The 26,659-nt window shown below is 41.9% G+C and overlaps 1 protein-coding gene across 2 annotated transcripts in view; it reads right to left on the reverse strand.

Annotated features, from left to right (window-relative positions):
• Window positions 1-1,468: 1,468 nt before the first annotated feature.
• LOC143295934 (UDP-galactose transporter senju-like) overlaps window positions 1,469-26,659 on the reverse strand; it is a 39,303-nt gene continuing 14,112 nt past the window's right edge. Inside the window, exons 4-7 of one of the 2 annotated variants that reach the window (XM_076607620.1) lie at window positions 20,612-20,751; window positions 15,605-15,811; window positions 12,516-12,950; window positions 1,469-8,975 (exon numbers count right to left, since the gene is read on the reverse strand). In XM_076607620.1, coding sequence (XP_076463735.1) covers window positions 8,931-8,975; window positions 12,516-12,950; window positions 15,605-15,811; window positions 20,612-20,751 — 827 coding nt within the window. In that variant the 3' untranslated portion in view covers window positions 1,469-8,930. Of the gene's footprint in view, window positions 12,951-15,604; window positions 15,812-20,611; window positions 20,752-26,659 lie in introns of both variants that reach the window. The other variant, XM_076607621.1, reaches the window with a different exon arrangement.

Here is a 26,659-nt window from a genome sequence, read left to right on the forward strand (position 1 = left end):
GTTCTCCATGAAAACTGATGTCTGTCTGTTCTCCATGAAAACTGATGTCTGTCTGTTCTCCATGAAAACTGATGTCTGTCTGTTCTCCATGAAAACTGATGTCTATCTGTTCTCCCTGAAAACTGATGTCTGTCTGTTCTCCCTGAAAACTGATGTCTGTTCTCCCTGAAAACTGATGTCTGTCTGTTCTCCATGAAAACTGATGTCTGTTCTCCCTGAAAACTGATGTCTGTCTGTTCTCCCTGAAAACTGATGTCTGTCTGTTCTACTGGAAAACTGATGTCTGTTCTCCATGAAAACTGATGTCTGTTCTCCCGGAAAACTGATGTCTGTTCTCCCTGAAAACTGATGTCTGTCTGTTCTCCCTGAAAACTGATGCCTGTTCTCCATGAAAACTGATTATCTGTTCTCCATGAAAACTGATGTCTGTCTGTTCTCCATGAAAACTGATGTCTGTTCTCCATGAACTGATGTCTGTCTGCTCTCCATTAAAACTGATGTCTATCTGTTCTCCATGAAAACTGATGTCTGTTCTGTCTGTTCTTCATGAAAACTGATGTCTGTTCTCCATGAAAACGGATGTCTGTCTGTTCTCCCTGAAAACTGATGTCTGTCTGCTCTCCCTGAAAACTGATGTCTGTCTGTTCTCCATGAAAACTTATGTCTATCTGTTCTCCATTAAAACTTATGTCTATCTGTTCTACCTGAAAACTGATGTCTGTTCTACATTCTGTTCTCCCTGAAAACTGATGTCTGTCTGTTCTAAAAGTGATTTTCACTTCTAAATATTTGAAGGGGCGGTGGGTCAGGGGGCGAAGAAAAAAAAACGAAGAAATTTCTGAAAAATCCGCCTATCCGCTATTCCTTGTCCTTCCCAAAAAACTGATTGCCATCATAAGAAAGTTGATTATTCATGTCCTGAAAACTGAAAAATGAAGCAGGTTCAGGTTCTGGTTCAGTTTCAAGGAGCTGTCAGAGATTGTGCACTGATCCATATATGCTGCACCATATCTGTTGTTAAATGGAAATGAAGAATAAAAAATAATAATAACAATAATTAAAACAGATGCCTGATCTTCATATAAGCACAACATGCTGACCAGGCCAAGAAATTCGACCCTAGGTTTGCATAAAACATAACATGGAATGAATTTATAATAAAATAAAATATATTTTAAAACAGTTTAAAAGAAAGGATTGTTTCAAAAAAAAGAATGAAGAATGTCAAGTCAAGGAGTAGGGATGATGAATTATTCACAGTGTGATAGTGTTGTGTGGGTGCATTTCCATTCTACTGTAACGGATATCATGCTGTGATCATTTCTCTTTTTACCAAGTGAAAGTTCTTTGAAGATTTATTGTTGGTGACTGGGTCAGTCTCAAACACACACACACACACACACACACACACATACACACAAATCCATCCATCCATCCCTTGAAACCAGTAAAAGCAAATAAGTATTATAAAGGTAAGTTTATCACGCAGAAGATATTATTACAATAGCATTTTAAAAAAACGCAGATTATTATCATTACAATAGCATCTCTGGAGACATGACATTCATGACACCATCAACCCATTCACCACATGCTCAGAGGCAGAGCGAAGACAGATTATCACCAAGTCAGTCACAAGCACAGAACAGCATATGGAAATGAAATGATCCTGAAAATAGCAGCAGCAAGTTTAAACATTCATAACATGACAACGCAAACGAACAGCACTCGCATACGCATGCAGACACAGACACACAAATTTCTCATAACACTAAACAGTGAAAAGATGTTAGACACACACAAACTGTCATCAAATATTTGCATCGTCAGACAACAAAAAGCGGGGGAGGGGAGGAGACAATACCACAGTCGTTGCAGCAGATGTGTTACGTTCACTTTACTTTGTTGTTTTCCGCTCTTATTCCTACGTAGTAAGAATGGACCAGTCTTTTGTTTGTTCTTCAACACATGTCATGATGTTACTAAACAGTTAGGTTCTTTTTTTTTAAACTGACAATAATTTTTGCCCTCAGAAACTATCCACAGAGGCCATGCATCCCTGCAACAACAAGCTCACCCCTCATCATGTAAACCTCATTTCAGTCTTCACACTTAACTCTTTTTTTTTTTTTTTTACACATCCCTAAAACCAGAACAATGACAGGTGGGCGCCCCACGAACAATGACAGGTGGGCGCCCCACACACACAAGCAAGCACAATACAATTATGTAATGCTGAATCGACAATCATTATGCTGCTGGTAAGGCATCTGCATTGCAGATGTGGTGTAGCATATATGGTTTGTCCAGAGATCAGTGATGCCTCCTGTCAAACCTCCTTTCATGCATGCTGAGGTCCACACAGACATGTCAGAGGTCCTATCCATTCAGTAGGTCATGGAAACGCAAACACGCCCAGCACACGCAATACACCCACCAAAACATGGAAGACGTCTGCATGGAAAATGCCAGCGTTTGTGTTTCTGATGAGAAAATGGGGAAGCTGCAGACAACGAATGCAGAAAAAACAAATCTGAACAGGACTTGATTATGATAAATAAACTTGGCAACAGAACACAGAGACTTGATCAGTATATACAAACTTTGAGCTTGTGCAAAAAGAAAGAAAAAAAAACCCACTAACAAAGCAAGGTAATAAATAAAGCACACATCTTTCTCTTCTTTTTTTTCAAAATATAAAATACAAAAGAACATAGAGCAGTCATTGCTACTGATCTTTCCTCATGATCATGGATTCACTTTGTTTTGCTCGCTTCTTTCTTCTCAGCACAATGTTACTCACCTGTATAAGTATTTCCTGAATTCCTCTACCATATTTTTCATCTCCCTTATTTAAAACAAAGAAAAAAGAATAAGAAATCATAAACAATGGCATAACCATAGCAGTGTAGAATGTGTCCACATACACTTCAAGCTGGGTTTTCCTCCTGAATTGACTCTCTCCATACAAATGGCGAAAGAGACGACGTTAACAGCGTTTCACCCCAATAACCACCATCAAAATATTACCAGCGGAAGGCTCTTACACTGAAGAGGTGAATGTTGACAACGAATACCACAATTCTGACGATGGAAGCTAAAGGTTGGGTCATTCAGACACCCACTGGACATCCGAGGGGTCTGTGTAGAGGAGAAGAGAGGACTGGCCGTACTGAGTGAGTTAAACAGGCCCCTGACAGCAACACACATCAATGTCATGTCACCATGTGGAGAGAGGGGTCCCACTGGTCACACGTCCACCCAGGAAGCGAGAGAACAAGAGTGCACAGGCTCACACCCCAGTATTTTCTCCCCTACACCCCCTCGAGTGGTGGTCTGGATGCTAGTCATTCGGGTGAGATGATAAACCGAGGTCCTGCGTGAAACATGCACTTAAGGCAGGTAAAAGAACCCCTGGGAACAAATGGGCTGTCCTTGGCAAAATTCTGCAGAACAAACCACTTTGATAAGAAAACAAATACACTTGCAGGCAGGCAGTAGAATAAAGAAGAAAAAAAGGTAGTGCTGCATGTAGCAATACTCTCTCACTTGGGAGAGCGGCCCGAATTTCATCTATTGTGACAAAGAGTAATACAACGCAATAAAACTTCTTGTTCCCACACTAACACTTTCAAAGCCCACTAATTCACACTGGAGCCTGCAACAGATAAACCTTCAATCTTGCAACTTGTCTGACGAACACATGTCATTTTTTCATTGATATCCACATTATAAAAGTATTTGTAAAAAATTAAGCAAAATATAAATCCACAAAACCACCACCAGACTGCAATCCATACAACCAACTGCTTTGCCTGAAGAATGACATCTGATCAGTAACAAGGGTATTTCTGATCAGAGTGAGTCTTATTTCACAACCCAAGGTAGGGTTTTATTTTCTTAACCTTTCCCCATTTGTCAGTTTTACACACTCGGCAGCCAGCTTCTGTTTCACTGCCACACCAATGAATCCATAAGTTTTTGGTTTTTTTTTAAATGACAAAGCAAAAAACAACAACAACAAAACAGTTGCTACAACAGTTCAATATAATCAGAACAAAAATATATTTAAAACAAAAACTGCAGAAGGAACTTGGCGGTGATCATTGAAGATGGCACTAAACATCAAGAACTTCTTGTGCATACGCTTTTTTTTGTTTGTTTGGTGGTGTTTTTTTTGTAATTTTTTTGCTTTTGGGGAGGGTGGGTGGGGGCGGGGCATTCTTTCTGTCTCAGATGAGCATGTCACACCTTCGAAACTTATCTTAATATCATTTTAATATGCCTTCCTATGTTTTTCTCTGAAGAGGAAAATGCAGCTATGAATAATTATTATGCTGTTAATCATTTTTTTTGTCTACATGTGAAAAGACTACAGACACTGATGATATAAGTTTTAACAGATGAAAATATCATTCTTACACACACACATACACATGCATGCACCACCGATAAATCTGCAACCCCCTCTGCCTCCTTTTCAACAGAAAGCACAAAAAAACTCAAAAGTTATTCACACCTATCATGTCATCATATAAACAGTAAAAAAATATAAACTCTAGTTTTACTCTCTCTTTTCTTCATGTCATTTCTATGTACAACCAGTTCTACAAATATTTTTCTCATGTTATTTATATGTACAACTAGTTTCTACTATTATTTTTTTCATGTTATTTCTATGTACAAATTTTGTTGACTAAAAAAAAGAAAAGGAAAAACAATCTCCCACGTTTTTTTTTCTTTTTTTTTCATTTGTTGTTTGGGGTTTTTTCCTCCCCAACTGGACCCTGCATAAAACACAAAACAAACAATCAGCTTTGATTACTGGGAGTGTGTACAGGTAATGTAGCTATTCTCCACTTGGATTCAAACTTGGACACAAGGGGCTCGCTTATTGCAAGAGTGATCTCAGCTGCACCAGGTTTGCTCAGCATCAAGATGGAGTTAGGAACGTTCCCAACGCAAAGCAAACTGAACACAGTCCAGATTGTTCATGCAACCCAGTCAAAGACACAAGGCTAAAACAAAGCATTCATTCATAAGACAAGGGCAGGCAAAAAAAAAAAAACAAAAAAAAAAAAATCATTAATCTTCGAAAGGGCCCTATTTTATGAAAAGGACACAAACTGTTCATCAAACTGTCCTGTTTCTTGTGTGTGTGTGTGTGTGTGTGTGTGTGTTTCCTAAGGTCTTTTTACTTGACAAACACACAACACTGACCAATGGAGGCACTATAATACGCTTCACAAAAAGCTGAGGACCATTCCTTAAAAAAAAAAAAAAAAAAGTGGGAACATTTTAATGAAATGTTAAAAAAAAAAAAAATCAAGAAATGATGAAAACCATACAGGCTGCAGTGTTGGCCTCACTGAATACAGTGAAGGCCATTTCCAGCACTTGTACTGCTCATAAAACAGCTTGAAAATGCTTTTTTTTTTTTTTTTCAACTGTTTCAGCTAAATTCTTTGTTTTCAGCTGTTTGGAAATGATGGCTGTGCTTTTTCACTGTGAAAAATGGAAGTGCACATGCAAGAAGACACCTGTGGTGAGTCGTGTTCATCATTGCACTGGCTGCACACACCACCTGTTTGGCCAGGAATTCTGCATCAAGTTCCCAAGCGGTCCTTCGCTTTTTGTGACCCCTGTTAATAGTGTTTTCTTTTTGTTTCAAGCAAATGCAATACTGCAATTAATCCTCCTCATCCTTTTCACCAAACCTATACAGTCACAAGGTCTGGAGAGGAAAAAAACCTATTACCCACCAATAACAAACATCAAAATACAAGCCACAGTTCATTTACAATCATGTAAGCAGACCTGAAGAATCTCCAATCCAAGATTCCTGTGTGCGGAAAGACAGTGAAATGATATGTGAAGAATTTCCCCATTTCCCAAAGTCAAAAAATTGTTCAAACACCACACAACCTTCTCCCGAGGGGGACAGGGTGAGGGGGAATCATTATATTCTATGTAAGTCCTCCACCACAACACAATGGAAAAGCATCATTGTGTGCAAGTTGCTTGTGGTGAAATCATTATGTTCCAACATTTCAAAGCATGGGGAAGGTACAATCTTTTCTTAAGACAACATGACGGGGGAGAGAAAACAAAAATATATAGGAACACATCTCATTCACTTTTGCTTGCTCTTAGATAAATGTACATAAAACCTGTCACACAAGCATATAAAAACTGTCATACAAGCACATAAAAACTGTCACACAGGTATAGTCTTATACAAGCAAATACAGTGCCACATGTCCGCTTAGATAACAAATTATGTATACATCGACAACAACACCGCAAATGCAAACAAACTCTGTACACATTCAGTGCAAGTGTAAAAAACAAAACAACAACAGAAGATGCATATCAGATACATATACATCAGACACATATCCACAATCATATCACAACAGCAGAGAACCCGTGCCTTGAACCAAGCCATGACCCGTCCCACTCCAGCACACAGGGCTCACACACCCACAGCCAGTCACTGTTCAAGAGACCTGTTTCTGTCATGATTATCTCTCTGTCTATCTGCCTGGCACCTGCATATCTGTCTGTCTGGCTGGGGTGGGGGCTAAGATAGTCAACGGAGGTAGTGTGTTTAGGCTGCGGTGTTTATATATACTGCCTTCCTTTGAGTTTTCTCTCTCATGTGTGTGTTTTTTTGTTGTTGTTTTTTTGTTTTCTTTCTGGAGAAAAAAAAATCCAATTTGATATTAAAACAAAACCATTTGCAGACAGAAAAACACAAAGACGCGGGCAGTGCTGCACTGTGGGGATGTGCTCTCCCCACTGACAGCAGCCAGAATTTCACACCCACAAGTCTATTGTGACAAAAACAAGTAGAACTGACTACAAAGCAATATACCCTTCAGTACAGACTTCAGACACCTGCACCTTTCAGATAAAAAAAAATTCAGTCAGTGATGGCTTGCACTGAAAAACGATTCAGTCAAAATCAGGGTGTGACGACAAAATAATGGGCCTGTGACTGTGTGAAAGTGGACAATTACTGAATCCTGACATAACAGTGAATGACAACTGTGTTTCCCAAATCTTGCTGCACCATGCCTTTGTATTTTTATTAACATGAATACAGCATGTCAAAACTAAATATGTGTACACACTGGCATATTTATGATTGTGTAAGTTCTTCCCCCCACCCCCATTCTATCTAAACACTGTCATGATCTCACACACACACAAATCACATTTGTACCACATGATCTGTTGACTAATTCAGCTTTTTGATAAGTGAGTCTGTATTCAATGTAAATATTTTCAACTGGGCTCAACAACAAATATAAAGTTTCTGTGAAAATTTTGTTTTAAATAAAATTAAATAATGTTGTCGTTTTCATCAAGCGTGCAGCAAACCTTGGCATGGTGTTTAGCCTGGAACTGGTTACATGTATTGTCTCCCTTGCATTACATCTTTCAACAGTTTGGGGGAGGTTGTCTCCCTTGCATTGTCAGACGACGGTGTCCACAGTGTTTTTTCTCAAAGTATCACAGAGTCCAGTGAAATTGAAAAGCAATAAGACATGACACAGCAAACATTTTGTCTTCAATTAAAAATGGGCACAGAATATTGCATAACATGAAATAACTGTATCAATAACACAACATGTCTGTAAAATTACTCAGAGTAAGAAACACACACACACACTGTTTGGTTTGGTTTTGTTGGTGTGTTCATCATTGTACTCTACACCAAATCCTGCAGACATCCTTCTAACTAAAAAAAAAACCACCCTAAAACAGCCATCATCATCATCATCATTATGATGTCTGTCTGAGGCGATTTACACTACCACCCATATTATGCACAGACTTACCTGCTTTTGAATCTTAATATGAAAATAAATAAAAGTGCAGGCAAAAAAAAAAAAAAAAAAAAAAAAAAGATGGCACTTTCAGTGTAGTGACTCGCTATCTCTGGGGAGAGCAGCCTGAATTTCACACAGAGAAATCTGTTGTGACAAAAAGAGTAATACAATACAATGCAGTACAACAATCACCTAACATCAGCCACAGGCCTGCTCACAGCAGCCACAAACCACCACCCACTGACTGCAAGAAAGCATATCCCCGACATCACACCACCACCCTGTCTGTTGGAATGTTACATATGCACCAGACTACATTGCAAGCTAGTCTGCGTTTGATTCAGTTTGATTGGGAAGTGTGTGGGTCAGAGTGCTGTGAAAACATGAATTTAGTTTGAGACACAACTGTCCCCTACTGTACAGTACCGACATATAGAACGTGACGAACTTATGCTGTTCATGCAGAATTATATATATGACAGTCAGTCGTGTCCGACTATGACCATCAGAACAGGAGAGGAGGCACCTGCTGTTCCGACTATTTGGGCTAGAATTTGATTATAGTGGAGAGTGTCTTGCCCAAGTTACATCCCCACTCTCTCGGCCAGAGGATTTTAGGACAGTCGGTGTTGGGATGGTTCCCAAAGGCCAACTAGCCCACAAGGCTGCAGCACTGAGAGCCAGTGCAATTTTGCCTCCTAGTTTGAGAGTCACAGTCCTTCACAAAAAGACTAAGCTGTAAATGGTTTCCCATTGACTGGAGAAACCATTGATAATACAGCTCTCACTTTGCTGTTGGCCCAAATGTAAACTTATGTCAATCTGTGATATAAACCGAGAATTAAACTAAACAAAAAAAAACATTCATCCACCGAAATTAAAACAAAAACAAAAACAAAAAAAAACCTTTTGAGTCATGACAGGCCTGACACTTACTTTGTTGTCTTTTTAAAAAGAATCTATGCAAATCCAGATTGTCAAAAACATCAAGAGTAGTTCAGTTTCTCTGCTCTTTCTTTTTTTCTTTTCTTTTTTTTTCTCTTTTTTTTCTTCTTCTCTGAACTTGCTGTTCAACTGACTTCAAACTCTTCTTCACGACTTCCTGATTCTGCCTTCTTCAAGCTGTTGCCCCCATACCTGCATGGGAAAACAACAGGCAATAAACAATAAACAACAGTAAGTAAGCAAATGCACCAAGTCACTTATTTCTTTTCAATTACTTATCATTGCTGCTTCTGTAAGTTATTGCCCAGCCACCTACACAAGGCTATACCAGGGATTAAAAGAAAGTAAATATTGATGCCATAAAGCATTAAAACCAAAACCAAAACTAAAAAAAAAACACACACAGAAAAGAAATTTTTGCATTAGTACTGTCATATTCAAATACATTATCATGGGACATGCCTCTCACATTGACCATTCCATCAATTTCTTACCAGAGGGTTAAAAAAAAACAACTGAACATAAACACAAATGTATGTAATACACACAATTACTATAAATAACAGGCATACAAAAACACAAGGCTACTCACACATCCCAAGCATTAAAAGGACTACAACTTAGTAATAACACCCAATTATCAAGTCCAGACAAAACAAAACAAAAAACTATTCCAAGTCTTTCTAGAAATGAACATAAAACATACAGACGAATTGACCAGCAAGGCAGAAAGTAACAGGAAAAGACAGAAAGAAAAGGCCATGGTCAGAAACACAGGGGGCCATTTCTGGCAAAGAAATGTCCAGAAAGTGTGGATACATTTTTTCTAACCAAGCAAAATGATGGGTACATTGGCATCAAAGGTTTGAGGGTTTACCCACTGAAGCAGACTTTTTGTTAGGTTTAAAAGTAAAACCCAAAGGTCCCACTGCCTTTGAAAGCCATCTGAGCAGTGACGTCATGTCTACTGTGTCAAGGCATTGGCATATGAAGGCAGGACCTAATCCTCTCTGTTCACCGTTATAATCTTCCCTGAGGGAAGTCCGGTTCCCATCCACACCCGAGTGGGAGTGAGGAAAGTCAGAGTAAAGTGTCTTTCCCAAGGACACAGCACCATGCCGATACAGGGCCTCAAACCCTGATCACTGGTGAACACTGGATCACAAGTCCGATGCTTAATCGATTTAGCCGTGGCATCTCATAACTTAAGTCAGTATTGCGTAACAACAAGTAAATAAAGATGAAAATATGTGCCAAACCACTGACCCTTCCTGCGCCTCATCTACCCATATATATATACATATATGTATAACTTATAAATGATGTAAATCAGCCTGCATGAAAATGCCATTCTTCTCAAACAAAAATATTACAATATCATGCACAACAACTTGTAAAAAGCAATGAAGATGACACATTTTTCACATGTTGGCAAATTGTATATTTATTTGAGTGGATGCATTTTGTGTGTGTCATTGCATGTATGCAACAATGCATGTATGTATATTTCAATTCTACATTTATGTACAGTATGCGTGTATGCATGTGTGTATATTCATGTATTTATGTACATGTAATGTACATGTGCATGCAAGTATCAAGTGCTTGTTTATTAGAGATGCGTATATATGTTTACGCATACGTATGTACAATCATGTTTTTGTGAGTACCCTGTCTGTTTTAGTAACTGCACTCGTCTTTTTGCCTCATGTTCTCTTTTTTTTCCCTTGCCCTGACAGCTGGATACAAAATATAATAATAATAATAGAATAAATTCTTCCTTATTATACATTTCTTACGAAAGAAGATTCATTCACAGGCATTACACCCTACAACTGCCTAGGTGTGTACTAGGTGTGTAAAAGCACTTGCCCTACATTGAGAATGTCTGTGAGAGACTAGCATGGTATGATCATCTCTCTGCTGTTTGATTTCTTCTGCAATACAAGAACTCTGAAAGCTGACATGTGACTGGTTGCTTCTAATACTACTACTACTAGTCCACTACGACTACTACTAATGATAGTAATAATATTAATGATTTTAATAACAATGGTTTTAGTAAGTGAAGCACCCAATCTTGTTGGCACAAAAACTAATCCAGGCACCACACATAAACCACATGCTCATGTGGCAAATTCAGCAATGACTGACAAGACCATAACTACACTTTTCGCTCTCTGAAGTCTTTTGATCAATCAAACCTCACCCTCTTACATGACAGTGTGCCATCTGCAACCACTGGGAACTTTGATGTTTTTGACTTTTCACATTCATTTGTGTCAAAGTTTTTTTATGTTGTTTTTTTGGGGGGGTTTTTCAGGGGTGGGGTTGGGGGTGTGAGGGTTAAATTACTGTCTTCCCTTTTTCAAAGTCCATGAAGTAATGTTCTTTAAATGTGCTTCATATATTTCAAACATTTATCTTTGATTCCCCCCTTCATGGATACTGTTTCCCAAAACTCTCCACACAACGTTCCCCTCATCCTCTCCTGGTCTTCTTCTTCTTCTTCTTCTTCTTTCCGTTACACGACCAACATCGACTTGCCGATGACTCTGTTGTGGTTCATGCATGCTGGGTATTTTTGTGTCTCCATAACCCACCGAACACTGACATGGGTTACAAGATCTTTAACGTGCGTATTTGATCTTCTGCGTGCATATACACACAAAGGGGGTTCAGGCACTAGCAGGTCTGCACATATGTTTCCTTATATTCAAATGACAGCATTCCAGTGTCTACAATCATCAGTAAGCGTGACAGGCCATTAAACAAAATTCCCCTTCCTCCTCCTCTTTCGATACCTTGTGGTGAATCTTATGCCCAAATTAACACTTTATTTGACATTTTATTCTTTTTTTAGGCATCTCACATTTCCTTATATGTGGACTGCAGGAGACTGATGCAAAGAAGATAATTCATTTCAATTCCTTTCCACCAGGTTAAAAAGTGAGTAAGATTTAAAACTCCATCAACCTAAGCCATTAAAATGCCAGAATTTGATGAACATTAAATATATGAAATATAGATACTCAGAAAGAAACATATCTTGTGGGAACACTTTGAAACAGTCTCACAATGAACGAAGTATCATTCTGAAGACATCCACATGTATGATTCATATAACTGATACTCAGTCCACAACAATTCAGTAATTCAAATATTGCATTTGGCCTTAAGTAAAAGCACTGTCCGTGCATTACAAAAAAAAAATGAAGAGAAAAATCCACTGATACAAAGTTATCACCTTCAGCCATCAAACACACACACAAACACATACTACACCACACACACACACACACACACACACACACCACCACCACCACCACCACCCTCAACACATACACACCTTCACACAATACACACCAAATTACCACACAAAAAACCCACCCAGGCCACCACTCTCAACAAATACATACCCTCAACACACACACACACACACACACACACACATGCACAAACACTCACACTCACACACACACAAATACACACACACACATGCACACACACACACACTACAAACCAAAACAAAAAAAACCATCCAAGGCCACCACCCTCAACACACACTAACACACACACACTACACACCAAAAAGCAAACATACAACAAAAAAAACACCCAAGGCCACCACCCTCCACACACACACACACACACACACACACACACAACACTACACACAACAAAACACAATCATCAAACTTTGGAGTCGCTCTCCTTGGTCTCGGCCATCACCTCGTTGCGCGCCTTGTTGACGACGGGGTTCTGGGCGTACAGGAAGGTCGCCCCGATCACGATCCCCAGCGCCAGGAACGTGTACACGTCCACAGGAATCCCAAAAATCATCCAGCACAGCACAGCCGTGAACATCAGCTCCAGCGCCGACGCAAACGTCTTGAGGATGGAGTTGAGGGTGCGGAGGAAGAGGGAGGTGACGATGCCGATGGCGGCGTTGTTGGCGATGACGGCGAGGACGGAGGGGCGGGCGAGGGCGGTGAATCCGGCCATGCTGAAGGCGGAGGAGAGCTGGCCGGTGAGGCCCAGGGCCAGCAGGTTACAGAGGATGGACTGCACGTACATGAAGACGTTGGCCATCATGATGTGCACCTCACACCCCGTGTCCTTCAGCAGGTACTCGTTGTACACGCCCGCAAAGCATGAGCAGAACACCTGCAACAGCACACACAGCGCTTCTGCTATGTTATGTGCTAGGCATACAGAGTGATGGCCTAGAGGTAACGCATCTGCCTTGGAAGCAAGAGAATCTGAGTGCACTGGTTCAAATCCTGGCACAGTCGCCAGTATTTTCTCCCCCTCCACTAGACCCTGAGTGGCGGTCTGGACGTCTGTATGTGTGTGTGTGTGTGTGTGTGTGTGTGTGTGTGTGTGTGTGTGTGCACATACATATATATTTGTGTGTGTATGTGTGTTTTTGTGTGTCTGGAGGGTGGGGGGGGCGCATGCGTGTATGCATATGCATACATACATCATAATACTAATGCGTGTGTGTGCATGCGTGTGTGCATGCGTGTGTGCATGCGTGTGCATACGCACATGTGGTGTGTGTGTGTGCGTGTGTGTGCATTTTGTCTCTCCATGCATTAATGCTTTTTTTTCTTTTTTTTTTATTACATAGATGATGATATTTGGTCTAGTTCATAGTTTGGTGGGGGAGGGTGTGTTCTTCACATGGAATGGTTTTGGAGATTTTTATATGTGGCTGTTCTGTTCAGAGTGCTTCTTTTTTTTGTCATATTTTACTTGTGTAATGTGCACTGAGCATTACTGTATTTCAATGAAAGGTGCAATAGAAATAAACTATTATTATTATTATTATTATTATTATATTCATTCCGATGAGATGATAAACCGAGGTCCCGTGTGCAGCATGCACTTTGTTCATGTAACCCAAAGCAACAAAGGGAAGTCCCTGGCAAAATTCTGAAGGAAAATCCACTTCCATAGGAAAACAAATGAAAAATTTTAAAAACTGCATGCAGGAAAAATACCCAAAAATGGGTGGAGCTCTCAGTGTAGCAGCCCAAATTTCATACAGAGAAATCTGTTGTGAGAAAAAAGAGTAATACAATTGTCGTTGATTTCAAATGAGATGATAAACTAATGTGTTAGGCATATATATGTCGTTCGGATGAGACAATAAACCAGTGTCTTAGGTATATAGTCATTCGGATGAGACAATAAACCAATGTCTTAGGTATATAGTCATTCGGATGAGACAATAAACCAATGTCTTAGGTATATAGCCATTCGGATGAGACGATAAACCAATGTGTTAGGTATTAAGCCATTCGGATGAGACAATAAACCAATCAGGTATATAGTCATTCAGATGAGACGACAAACCAATCAGGTATATAGTCATTCAGATGAGACGACAAACCAATCAGGTATACAGTCATTCAGATGAGACGATAAACCAATTAGGTACATAGTCGTTCAGATAAGACGATAAACCAATGAGGTATATAGTCACTCAGGAGAGACGATATACCAATATGTTAAGTATATGATTATTTGATGAGATGATACACCAATGTGTTAGGTTTATAGTCGTTCGGATGAGACGATAAACCAAGGTGTTAGGTACAGTCATTTGCATGAGACAATAAACCAACATGTAAGGTATAAACAAATTAGGTATACAGTCATTCAGATGAGACGATATACCAGTATGTTAGGTGTATAGTTATTCGATGAGATGATACACCAAGGTGTTAGGTATGTAGTCATTCGGATGAGACGATAAACCAACGTGTTAGGTATACAGTCGTTCACATGAAACTATAAACCAATGAGTTAGATATACAGTTGTCAAGCAAAATGAACATAGCGGAATATAACAAGAGCTCCACCTGTAAAACTGAAGTAGAAGATGTGGAACATTTCTTTTACTACTCGTCATCCCCCTGTTAAAAAGTTCTAACAGAACATAATACTGTTTCAAACACACACACACACACACACACACACACACACATACACCCTACACATGTACACCCACATCCACAAACCCTCACACACACCCAGAATGACGGAGGTTATCAGGGAGCTTGTTCCCCGTCTTTGGCGATTGAAAAGAAAACGATCTGTGTCCATAGGTCTTACTTCTGACATGAGGTATCCTGAGAAGTCGAGCATCAGAGGAAGAACGGAGCTGGCAAGACGGGGTATAGATATGGAGGAGTTCAGAAAGATACTTGGGGCCAGATCCGTTGACTGCAGAAAAGGTCAGAGTGGATAGCTTATAGTCTATTCGATCAGAAACAGGCAACCAGTGGAGAGACTGAAGGAGATGAGAAACATGGTCAAATTTAGAAGCTCTGCAAGAGTCTGGCAGCGTTATTCTGAATTCGTTGGAGTCTGTCTAACAGATATTTGGGAAGGCCGGCCAAAAGAGAGTTGCACTAATCCAATCTTGAGAGAACCAGAGAGCATACAAGTGTCTTGGTTGCATCGGTTGAGAGATAGTGACGGATAGAGCTGATTCTACGCAGTTCCAAACAGGCAACTTTACACATATTCGAAATGTGCTGTTGGAAGGAAAGAGACTGGTCTAGGATTACACCAAGACTGCAAACAGAAGGAGACATATGCCTAACACCAACACCCCCACCCTCACCCCCACACACACATTCAACACCACCCCCCACACGCACCCTCAACCCCCCCACCCCACCCCCACACGCACACCAACCCCCCAGAATCACACACACACACCTTCATCCCCACCCTAACCACCACACCCCTACACACACACACACACCCACACACACACCCACACTTACGCACACACACACACACACCTGCAGCATGATGAGCAGCAGGTGAAAGTCCAGGTAGGCCAGGAGACCGGAGGGATCAGTGGCGGCAGCAGCGCCATCAGCACCCCCCTCGGCAGCAGCAGTGGCGGTGGTTCTGGCCGAGTGGTTCACCTCCTTGATGATGCAGCCCACTGTCAGCAGGAACACTGACGCCCACTGGATGCGACTCAGCTGCTTCTGGAACAGCACCTGCAGGACAGCAGTTTCAGTTTCAGTTTCAGTTACTCTTCAGTCTACAATTGTATTTTGTTTTAACATCAAAAAGGATTTTTTTTTTTCTACAGAATTTTGCCAGGGTCAACCCTTTTGTTGCCATGGGTTCTTTTACATAGCTAAGTTCTTGCTGTACACAGGACCTCAATTTATCGTCTCAGTGTTTTGCTACATTCCACTAGTTAGAAATCATACATCATTATCATCCAGGAACTCATTATCACAATCATCCAGGTTTACAATCATCAGAATTCCAATGGCATGGTCATCACTAGGCAAGTAAAGATCTTTCAGTAAAATCTTTAATACACCACAATCTCCTTCTTCTTTTCTTTCTGCATCCATGCGCTACAACTCTCTTGTCTCACTCATGTCTGTGAGGGGATTTTGATGTGCGTGATCATGTTTAACCCCTCAAGGTTTTCAGGGATGGGCAAGCTGGGTTGTTTTATAACTCCCGTAACCCATCAAACAGACATCCATAAGCAGATCTGTTATGTGCGTGTTTGATCATTTGCATGTGTACACACACACGAACAGGGGTTCAGGCACTAGCAGTTCTGCGTGTCTGTTGACCTGGGAGCTCGGAAAAAAATCTATTTCAAACTTTAACCTTAATGTACCAGGTGGTGACACCGGGAGCAAACACTGAACTCTCAAACTTAAGTCCAACACTTCAACCAATAAAGTATTGCACCTGTCTGAATGATCTCATGTGACTGCCATTACCTTTCTCTGCAGGAGTCCATAAAAAATTAAATCAATATATTTTTCCAAAAAAATTTTTTATATATATATATATGTGTGTGTGTGTGTGTATGTGTGTGATAGTGCGTGCGTGCGTGCGTGCATGCGTGCGTGCATGCATGTGTGTGTGCTCGCATGTATGTGTGTGTAAGTGTGTGTGTGTGTGTGTGTGTGTAAGTGTGCATGAGTGTGTGTGTGTGTGTGTGTGTGTGTGTGTGTGAGTGTTTGTTTGAGTGTGTGTGTGTGTGTGTGTGTTTGAGTGTGTGTGTGTGCGTATATACAAAGTGTGCTGGATTTCACTGGTGTAACAGCAACAATGCAAACATGGAGCAACCAATCACACCTTTGCTCCCTGCAGAAAGTGGATGTCAAAAACGATCCCTCGTGAAATAACCTGTGACCCCTCAGTTAATTAGTCTTGACAGTCTAGAAGCGAAAGAAAAAAACTTTGACCAGATACTGAAAACTGAGTTTAAAGATAGAAACATATGTTGCACACAAACATGTAAGTCTTGACATTGATCCATGGTGACACATGCACAGGCTTTTGTTGGACGAATACGTCAATATTTCAGATTGACACTTAAATATTTTATGGGTTGTTTTCATTTTTATATGTACCGGTACCTGTGTATGTGATGTGTGTGTGTGTGAAAACATGTGGATGTATGCGTATGTGTATGCACGTTTGGTGTGTATGTGTGCGTGCACATGCATGTGTGTGTGCAAACATACACACATATATGTATATATATATGTATATTATATCTGTCCATGTATCTGCATGTGGATGATTGTGTTTATGTATCATGTTTCAGGTATTTTGTGACAATTAAAAAGAATCAACAAATGTGGGCAGGCAAGATTCAGGCACTCATAGACCTGCACAGGATCTGAAACCAGCTTCAGTTTCAAGGGCGTGTCAAACCTTCAGACTGACCCATAATATATGCAACACCACATCCACTTAAAAAATATATATATATACATTGTTTGAGTCAGAACCTTCCAAAACACAAGTCCAATGCTTGTGCCACCCTACCTGGCCATGGTGACAGGCGACTCTGATACAACGGTGGATGGATTCAGTTCACTCACTGCCTGACCTAACCCCCACACACTGATACAGCGGTGGATGGATTCAGTTCACTCACTGCCTGACCTAACCCCCACACACTGATACAGCAGTGGATGGATTCAGTTCACTCACTGCCTGACCTAACCCCCACACACTGATACAGCAGTGGATTCAGTTCACTCACTGCCTGACCTAACCCCCACACACTGATACAGGGGTGGATGGATTCAGTTCACTCACTGCCTGACCTAACCCCCACACACTGATACAGCGGTGGATTCAGTTCACTCACTGCCTGACCTATCCCCACACACTGATACAGCGGTGGATTCAGTTCACTCACTGCCTGACCTAACCCCCACACACTGATACAGCGGTGGATTCAGTTCACTCACTGCCTGACCTAACCCCCACACACTGATACAGCGGTGGATTCAGTTCACTCACTGCCTGACCTAACCCCCACACACTGATACAGCGGTGGATTCAGTTCACTCACTGCCTGACCTAACCCCCACACACTGATACAGCAGTGGATGGATTCAGTTCACTCACTGCCTGACCTAACCCCCACACACTGATACAGCAGTGGATTCAGTTCACTCACTGCCTGACCTAACCCCCACACACTGATACAGCGGTGGATTCAGTTCACTCACTGCCTGACCTAACCCCCACACACTGATACAGCGGTGGATTCAGTTCACTCACTGCCTGACCTAACCCCCACACACTGATACAGCTGTGGATTCAGTTCACCCACTGCCTGACCTAACCCCCACACACTGATACAGCGGTGGATTCAGTTCACTCACTGCCTGACCTAACCCCCACACACTGATACAGCCGTGGATGGATTCAGTTCACTCACTGCCTGACCTAACCCCCACACACTGATACAGCCGTGGATGGATTCAGTTCACTCACTGCCTGACATAACCCCCACACACTGATACAGCCGTGGATGGATTCAGTTCACTCACTGCCTGACCTAACCCCCACACACTGATACAGCCGTGGATGGATTCAGTTCACTCACTGCCTGACATAACCCCCACACACTGATACAGCAGTGGATGGATTCAGTTCACTCACTGCCTGACCTAACCCCCACACACTGATACAGCAGTGGATGGATTCAGTTCACTCACTGCCTGACCTATCCCCCACACACTGATACAGCAGTGGATGGATTCAGTTCACTCACTGCCTGACCTAACCCCCACACACTGATACAGGGGTGGATGGATTCAGTTCACTCACTGCCTGACATAACCCCCACACACTGATACAGCAGTGGATGGATTCAGTTCACTCTCTGCCTGACCTAACCCCACACACACACTGATACAGCAATGGATGGATTCAGTTCACTCACTGCCTGACCTAACCCCGACACACTGATACAGCAGTGGATGGATTCAGTTCACTCACTGCCTGACCTAACCCCCATACACTGATACAGCTGTGGATGGATTCAGTTCACTCACTGCCTGACCTAACCCCCACACACTGATACAGCAACGGATGGATTCAGTTCACTCAGTGCCTGACCTAACCCCCACACACTGATACAGCAACGGATGGATTCAGTTCACTCACTGCCTGACCTAACCCCCACACACTGATACAGCAACGGATGGATTCAGTTCACTCACTGCCTGACCTAACCCCCACACACTGATACAGCAACGGATGGATTCAGTTCACTCACTGCCTGACCTAACCCACACACACTGATACAGCAGTGGATGGATTCAGTTCACTCTCTGCCTGACCTAACCCCCACACACTGATACAGCAACGGATGGATTCAGTTCACTCACTGCCTGACCTAACCCCCACACACTGATACAGCAGTGGATGGATTCAGTTCACTCACTGCCTGACCTAACCCCCACACACTGATACAGCAATGGATGGATTCAGTTCACTCACTGCCTGACCTAACCCCCACACACTGATACAGCAGTGGATGGATTCAGTTCACTCACTGCCTGACCTAACCCCCACACACTGATACAGCAGTGGATGGATTCAGTTCACTCACTGCCTGACCTAACCCCCACTTACCGCTCCGAGCTGTGTTGTATTTCACTATGTCAGAGCAAGCAAACTGGTCAATGTACTTTACACCACATAGGACATAATAACAAAAAAAAAATATATATATATATAAATGAAGAATAAATAATAAGAAGAAGAAAAGGGAGAATTCCAATCTCCCTGGTCAACATGAGTGCAGACCTGCTAGTGCCTGAACCCCCTTCATGTGTATACGCAAGCAGAAGACCAAATACGCACATTAAAGAGCCTATAATCCATGTCAGCGTTTGGCGGGTTATAGAAACAAGAACATACCCAGCATGCACACCCCCAAAAACAGAGTATGGCTGTCTACATGGTGGGGTATATAAATTTTTTTTTTTTTTTAAACCGGCCATACACGTAAACTGTATCATGTCTGTCTGAGTGTGTATGTGTGCATGACTGCAATCTGATTAAATGACACAGGAAACGAATTATAAGCGCCCTATGGCAGCCGTCAGTCAACTCTACCCAAACATGCAACCTGTTGTGCAAATGACCCCATGTTTATAAAGCGCTTAGAGCTTGGCCTCCAACATAGCACAGGCGGTATGTAACTATCTATATCATGTCATGTCTCACTCTGTCAAAGTGTATGAATTGATCAACGTACTTTACACCACACATGACATAAAAAATAAAGTAAAAAATTAAAAATTAAAAAAATAAATCCGAAAAAGAAGAATTTCAGGCAGCAGATGCCTGACCTACTTATAAACCCAGTGCGCTAATCAAACCTGGAAAAGGCCCAGGTAGATAGCGTGGAACCACTGAAACGTACAAGCTAAGCCCCACTTTTGATTCTGCATTGGGGAAAAAACTTCCTTCACCTGAAAAGGACACCAGGAAGGACCACGACTCACCTGGAAGACGACGCCGGTGACCACCACCCTGAACTGCAGCAGCAGGAAGTAGGTGGTGGGGTCGTAGTTGGCCAGGTTGGCAAACTGCAGGTTGTTGTACAGACAGTACAAGCCCGCCGGGATGAAGTACAGCATAAACACTGCACACACACACGGCAACCCTTCACTTTCACTGTCCACTTCCTCAAGGAGAACTCACTGTGTTGGGTTTCAGTTTCAGTTTCAGTTTCTCAAGGAGGCGTCACTGCGTTCTGAAAAATTCATATACACTACACCACATCTGCTAGGCAGATGCCTGACCAGCAGCATAACCCAACGCGCTTTGTCAGGCCTTGAGTGCATGCATATAATTATATTTTTGTACCTATCAGAGTGGATTTCTTTGACAAGAATTTTGCCAGAGGACAACACTCTTGTTGCTATGGGTTCTTTTTTGGTGCACCAAGTGCGTGCTGCACACGGGACCTCAGGTTTATTGTCTCATCCGAAAGACTAAATGCTCAGTTTGATTTTCCAGTCAAATTTGGGAGAAAGGGCGAGAGCGGGATTCAAACCCACACCCTCACGGACTCTTTGTATTGGCAGCTGAACATCTTAACCATTCTGCCACCTTCCTACTGACTGTGTTGGGACTTGTCATTACATATATATATGCTACACCACATGTGCCAGGCAGACCAACACCATAACCCAGCGCTCTAGTCAGGCCTTGAGTGTATTCATGTATATTTGTGTTCCTGTATCACATGTACTGACAACTGAGGCTGGTGCCTTCTCCCACCTGTCCCTGTGAACTGGAAGACCAGGCAGCAGAGCACATTCTCCGAAAATGCCCCCTTTAGAAACAGGCAAGACAAGATGTGTGGCCTGTCCACACTCCACTCACCACCAGCTATACTGCCCCCTGTACAAACAGGCAAGACGTGTGGCCTGTCCACACTCCACTCACCACCAGCTATACTGCCCCCTGTACAAACAGGCAAGACGTGTGGCCTGTCCACACTCCACTCACCACCAGCTATACTGTCCCCTGTACAAACAGGCAAGACAAGACGTGTGGCCTGTCCACACTCCACTCACCACCAGCTATACTGCCCCCTGTACAAACAGGCAAGACAAGATGTGTGGCCTGTCCACACTCCACTCACCACCAGCTATACTGCCCCCTGTACGAACCGGCAAGACAAGATGTGTGGCCTGTCCACACTCCACTCACCACCAGCTATACTGCCCCCTGTACAAACCGGCAAGACAAGATGTGTGGCCTGTCCACACTCCACTCACCACCAGCTATACTGTCCCCTGTACAAACAGGCAAGACATGTGGCCTGTCCACACTCCACTCACCACCAGCTATACTGCCCCCTGTACGAACAGACAAGATGTATGGCCTGTCCACACTCCACTCACCACCAGCTATACTGTCCCCTGTACGAACAGACAAGATGTATGGCCTGTCCACACTCCACTCACCACCAGCTATACTGTCCCCTGTACAAACAGGCAAGACAAGATGTGTGGCCTGTCCACACTCCACTCACCACCAGCTATACTGTCCCCTGTACAAACAGGCAAGACAAGATGTGTGGCCTGTCCACACTCCACTCACCACCAGCTATACTGCCCCCTTTAGAAACAGGCAAGACATGTGGCCTGTCCACACTCCACTCACCACCAGCTATACTGTCCCCTGTACGAACAGACAAGACAAGATGTATGGCCTGTCCACTCTCCACTCACCACCAGCTATACTGCCCCCTGTACAAACAGGCAAGACGTGTGGCCTGTCCACACTCCACTCACCACCAGCTATACTGCCCCCTGTACAAACAGACAAGATGTGTGGCCTGTCGACACTCCACTCACCACCAGCTATACTGCCCCCTGTACAAACAGGCAAGACAAGACGTGTGGCCTGTCCACACTCCACTCACCACCAGCTATACTGCCCCCTGTACAAACAGGCAAGACAAGATGTGTGGCCTGTCCACACTCCACTCACCACCAGCTATACTGCCCCCTGTACAAACAGGCAAGACAAGATGTGTGGCCTGTCCACACTCCACTCACCACCAGCTATACTGCCCCCTGTACAAACAGGCAAGACATGTGGCCTGTCCACACTCCACTCACCACCAGCTATACTGCCCCCTGTACAAACAGGCAAGACAAGATGTGTGGCCTGTCCACACTCCACTCACCACCAGCTATACTGCCCCCTGTACAAACAGGCAAGACATGTGGCCTGTCCACACTCCACTCACCATCAAGCTATACAGCAGCCACAAAGAGCTGGAGAAAACGTCATTTATCACAAGAGCTGAACTGATGGTGTAACTGTGAACACCAAGAAGAAAAAGATTTGTGTACATATCAGAATGGATGAGGAGGAAGGTGGCTTATCTGCCAATGCAGTGTCCATGACGGTCTGGGTTTGAATCTTGGTCTCACCCTTTCTCCCACGTTTGACTGGAAAATCAAACTGAGCATCCAGTCATTCAGATGAGATGATAAATCAAGGTCTCATGAGCAGCACACACTTGGCACACTCAAAAAGAATCCATGGCAACATAAATGCTGTGCTCTGGCAAAATTCTAAACACACAACCAGTTAACAGAGTAATACAATACAATACAATACAATACAATACAATACAATAGTTTCCTAAATCTACTGAATTGGCATAAACTTTCAGCATGGTGTATACACTGCTTGACACCAAACAATGTTAACCTTGCTAATGCAACCCAACCCCGATGTGGGTGCTGGCATTGACACAACCCTGTACTTGTGTATGTCTTGTATTCATTAGAGCTCGTTTCAGGAGTGTGTAACTTAAAACAATGTGTGCTTGCAGATGATGTGTGCCTGCAACAAGAACCTTTGGTGTCCATATCTCACGTCCTTCTGTCCATAAAATCGTGCCCCATGAACAACATCCCAGAGAACGTGGTCGATGGAAGCCATTCTTAATGGCCACTTTAACCACAATATCAATGATAATGGATAATATCTCTATATAGCACTCTATCCAGAAAACTGATCAAGTGCTTTACAAAACACATAATGTTATACATGACACATTACATCAATGTTTCCTGGCAAACTACACACACACACACACACACACACGCACACACACACGCACACACACGATATCCTTTCCGAAAACTATATTTCAGATTCTATTTAGTGTTGATTCAAAATCAGTTCTTCATGCTATTAAACTTTTAAAAGAAACGGTTAGGTATGAACTCATTATTGAAATCAACCATTTGATCCACGAACTCTTACTAAGAGGCTCTCACATAACTTTTGCTGGATTCCTTCTCACTGCGGTTTTTACTTTAATGAAAAAGATGACATTTTGGCTGAAAAAAGGGCTACAATTTCCATGAGGGAGTTAGATTTAAATATTTTGCTTTCACTACAGGAATGTTATACACCTTGGTAGAAAAAGTCCAATGGTCAAAATTTAATTTCAGCTTGAAGAAAAAATCACTGGTAACTCAGAGTTACAGAAAAAATATACAGAAAATGTATGGTCTCAAGGGAAAACGTTACCAAAATGATTTTCATAAGAGGCAAATCATTTCTCTGATCTGCAGACGGAAAATTAATTGGTTTAAGACCAAGTATGTCAGTAATGTTTCTTGCGTCTGTGGCGCTCACATAACAGCTGATCAAATGCTAACTTGCGATATGTTAAAGTCTCACATCCCTGAACTGAAATCATCTTCAGTGTTGACAGTCTTCAGCAGTCCATTGCTAATATATGACTTTTTCAAATCTTTGTTAAATAGTCCAGTTGGTTCCCTGTTATAGGTGTTAGTTTTTCATTAGAAAGATGTTATATTGTTATGCTTTTTTTCTTTTCTTTTTTTTTTCTTTTTCTTTTTTAACAAAACTTAAATCAATCATTTTCTATTTGTAACACATATGCGCACACACGCACGTACACACACTTTCACTTACTCGCATGCATACACAGTAATTTCTTTTCCCCCCTCAACTTTTTTCCTACCCTCGTCTAATATCACTTACAGTGAAAAGACGATAAACTAGAGAACAAACACACACACACACACACACACAGTCCTAACATAACCATACACATCAAATGATACATAACTTTCAGTCTTAAACAATTTCCGAAATTCCCTGCTGTCTGTGTTGAGCGTTTGTTATTGTTGTTTTGGGGGTTTTGTTGTTGTTTTTTTGTTTGTTTGCTGTGTTTGTTTGTTTTTTTCTTTCTTTCAGTTTATTGGTGGGGGTTTCAGGGTGGTGGGGCTGGGAGGAGGTTTTCACCAAGAGAAATGTGAAGAAGTGAAGAAGGGTTGCAGCCAAAGAGGGGGGAGCAGGATGAGATGGGTTTGGGGTTCAGGCTGCACACACACACACACACACACACACACATGTGCTCACTCACACACACACACACACACACACACACACACACACACACGTGTGTGTGCACTCACACACACACACACACACACACACACTTCTTCTTGTTAGAAAACTCTCACATTACAATTTGTCAAATGATGCTTTAGATTTTTTTATCTCCTTTCTCAGTGACCGTCATCAGTTGGTTGAAATCAGTTCTAGCAGGTCTGATTTACTGCCTGTAAAATTTGGTGTACCACAAGGATCAGTGCTTGGACCACTTTTATTTTCCATATATAAAAATGACTTGCCATTACATATACAATGCACATGCGAAATGTTCGCGGACGACACCTCACTTCAGTCAAATAGTGATAATCCAACTGAACTTGTAAATCAGCTTCAGAACAATATAGATAGTTTGGTCAAATGGACTGAGCTGAACCACATGTCTCTAAATACAGGCAAAACTAAATGTATGTATGTGACGACACGACAGAAGCGACAAAAAATGCATACCTCCTTTACGCCTTTATACATCCACGGGAAAACAATTGAAGAAGTTACAACACACAAAGTATTGGGGGTCATAACAGACAATGACCTGTCATGGACTGATCATATTGCTGATCTAGGAAAAAGAATTTCCAAAAGAATATACCAGCTTAGCAAGGTTAAACATTTTCTCAATCTTCATTCTAGGAAGCTATTTTTTCACGCACACATTCTATCTCTCATAAACTATGCATCCACGTTGTGGGATAATGCCAGCGAAACTAACCTCAAACACATCAGTCGCTTGCACAAAAGAGCTCTAAAACTGATTAAACTAAAATCTAATACTTTGACAGATAATGACTATAAAAATTTAGACATTCTTCCGCTCAAAAGTCGACTGTTACTTAACAAATGTATGTGTATGCACAGTATAGCGAATGGAACGGCACCAAAAAAAATAACCCAGAATTTTATCACTAATGAAAATAGACACACTCACAAACTATCTTTTCCACGACCCCGAAACAAATTATATAAATCTAGTTTAACATATTCTGGGGGAACGATATGGAATGGTTTACCTCCTTCTTTAAAGTCATGCCGTCTAAAGCAACCATTCAAAAAAGCACTTAAGAAATATTTGATGGAAAAAATATGATCCCTTGATCCTTCGATTTGACTATCATTGTATCTGCTGTCTATATACTTGTCTGTCTATTTTTCTAACTTTAAACCTTCTCTGTCCTTCTGACTTTCTGTCTCCTTTCCATCTCTCGACTGTTACCTTTACCCATCTGTCTGTTTCTCTCTCTCTGTCTCTGTCTCTCTGTCTGTCTCTGTCTCTGTCTCTCTCTCTCTCTCTCTCTCTCTCTCTATATATATATATGTGTGTGTGTGTGTGTGTGTGTGTGTGTGTATGTGCATGTATATATATGTAGCTTTCTCTCTCGTTTTTCCTCTCTCTCTTTTCTTCCTGAATTAAGTTAATGATGTAAGAGTGTCGCATTGCATGTTGTAATCGTGTCAGTATCATATGTAAATTTATTGCTTTTTACGCTTGTATTATTTCTGTTGTTGTTGTTGTTGTTCTCGGTAGAATTTTTGTGTATTTCTTGTAATTGTTTATTTCCATATATCTTTTCCAGACCCCCACTTCCCCC

This window comes from Babylonia areolata, chromosome 21, assembly GCF_041734735.1.
Source record: "Babylonia areolata isolate BAREFJ2019XMU chromosome 21, ASM4173473v1, whole genome shotgun sequence".
NCBI classification, from domain to species: domain Eukaryota; kingdom Metazoa; phylum Mollusca; class Gastropoda; order Neogastropoda; family Buccinidae; genus Babylonia; species Babylonia areolata.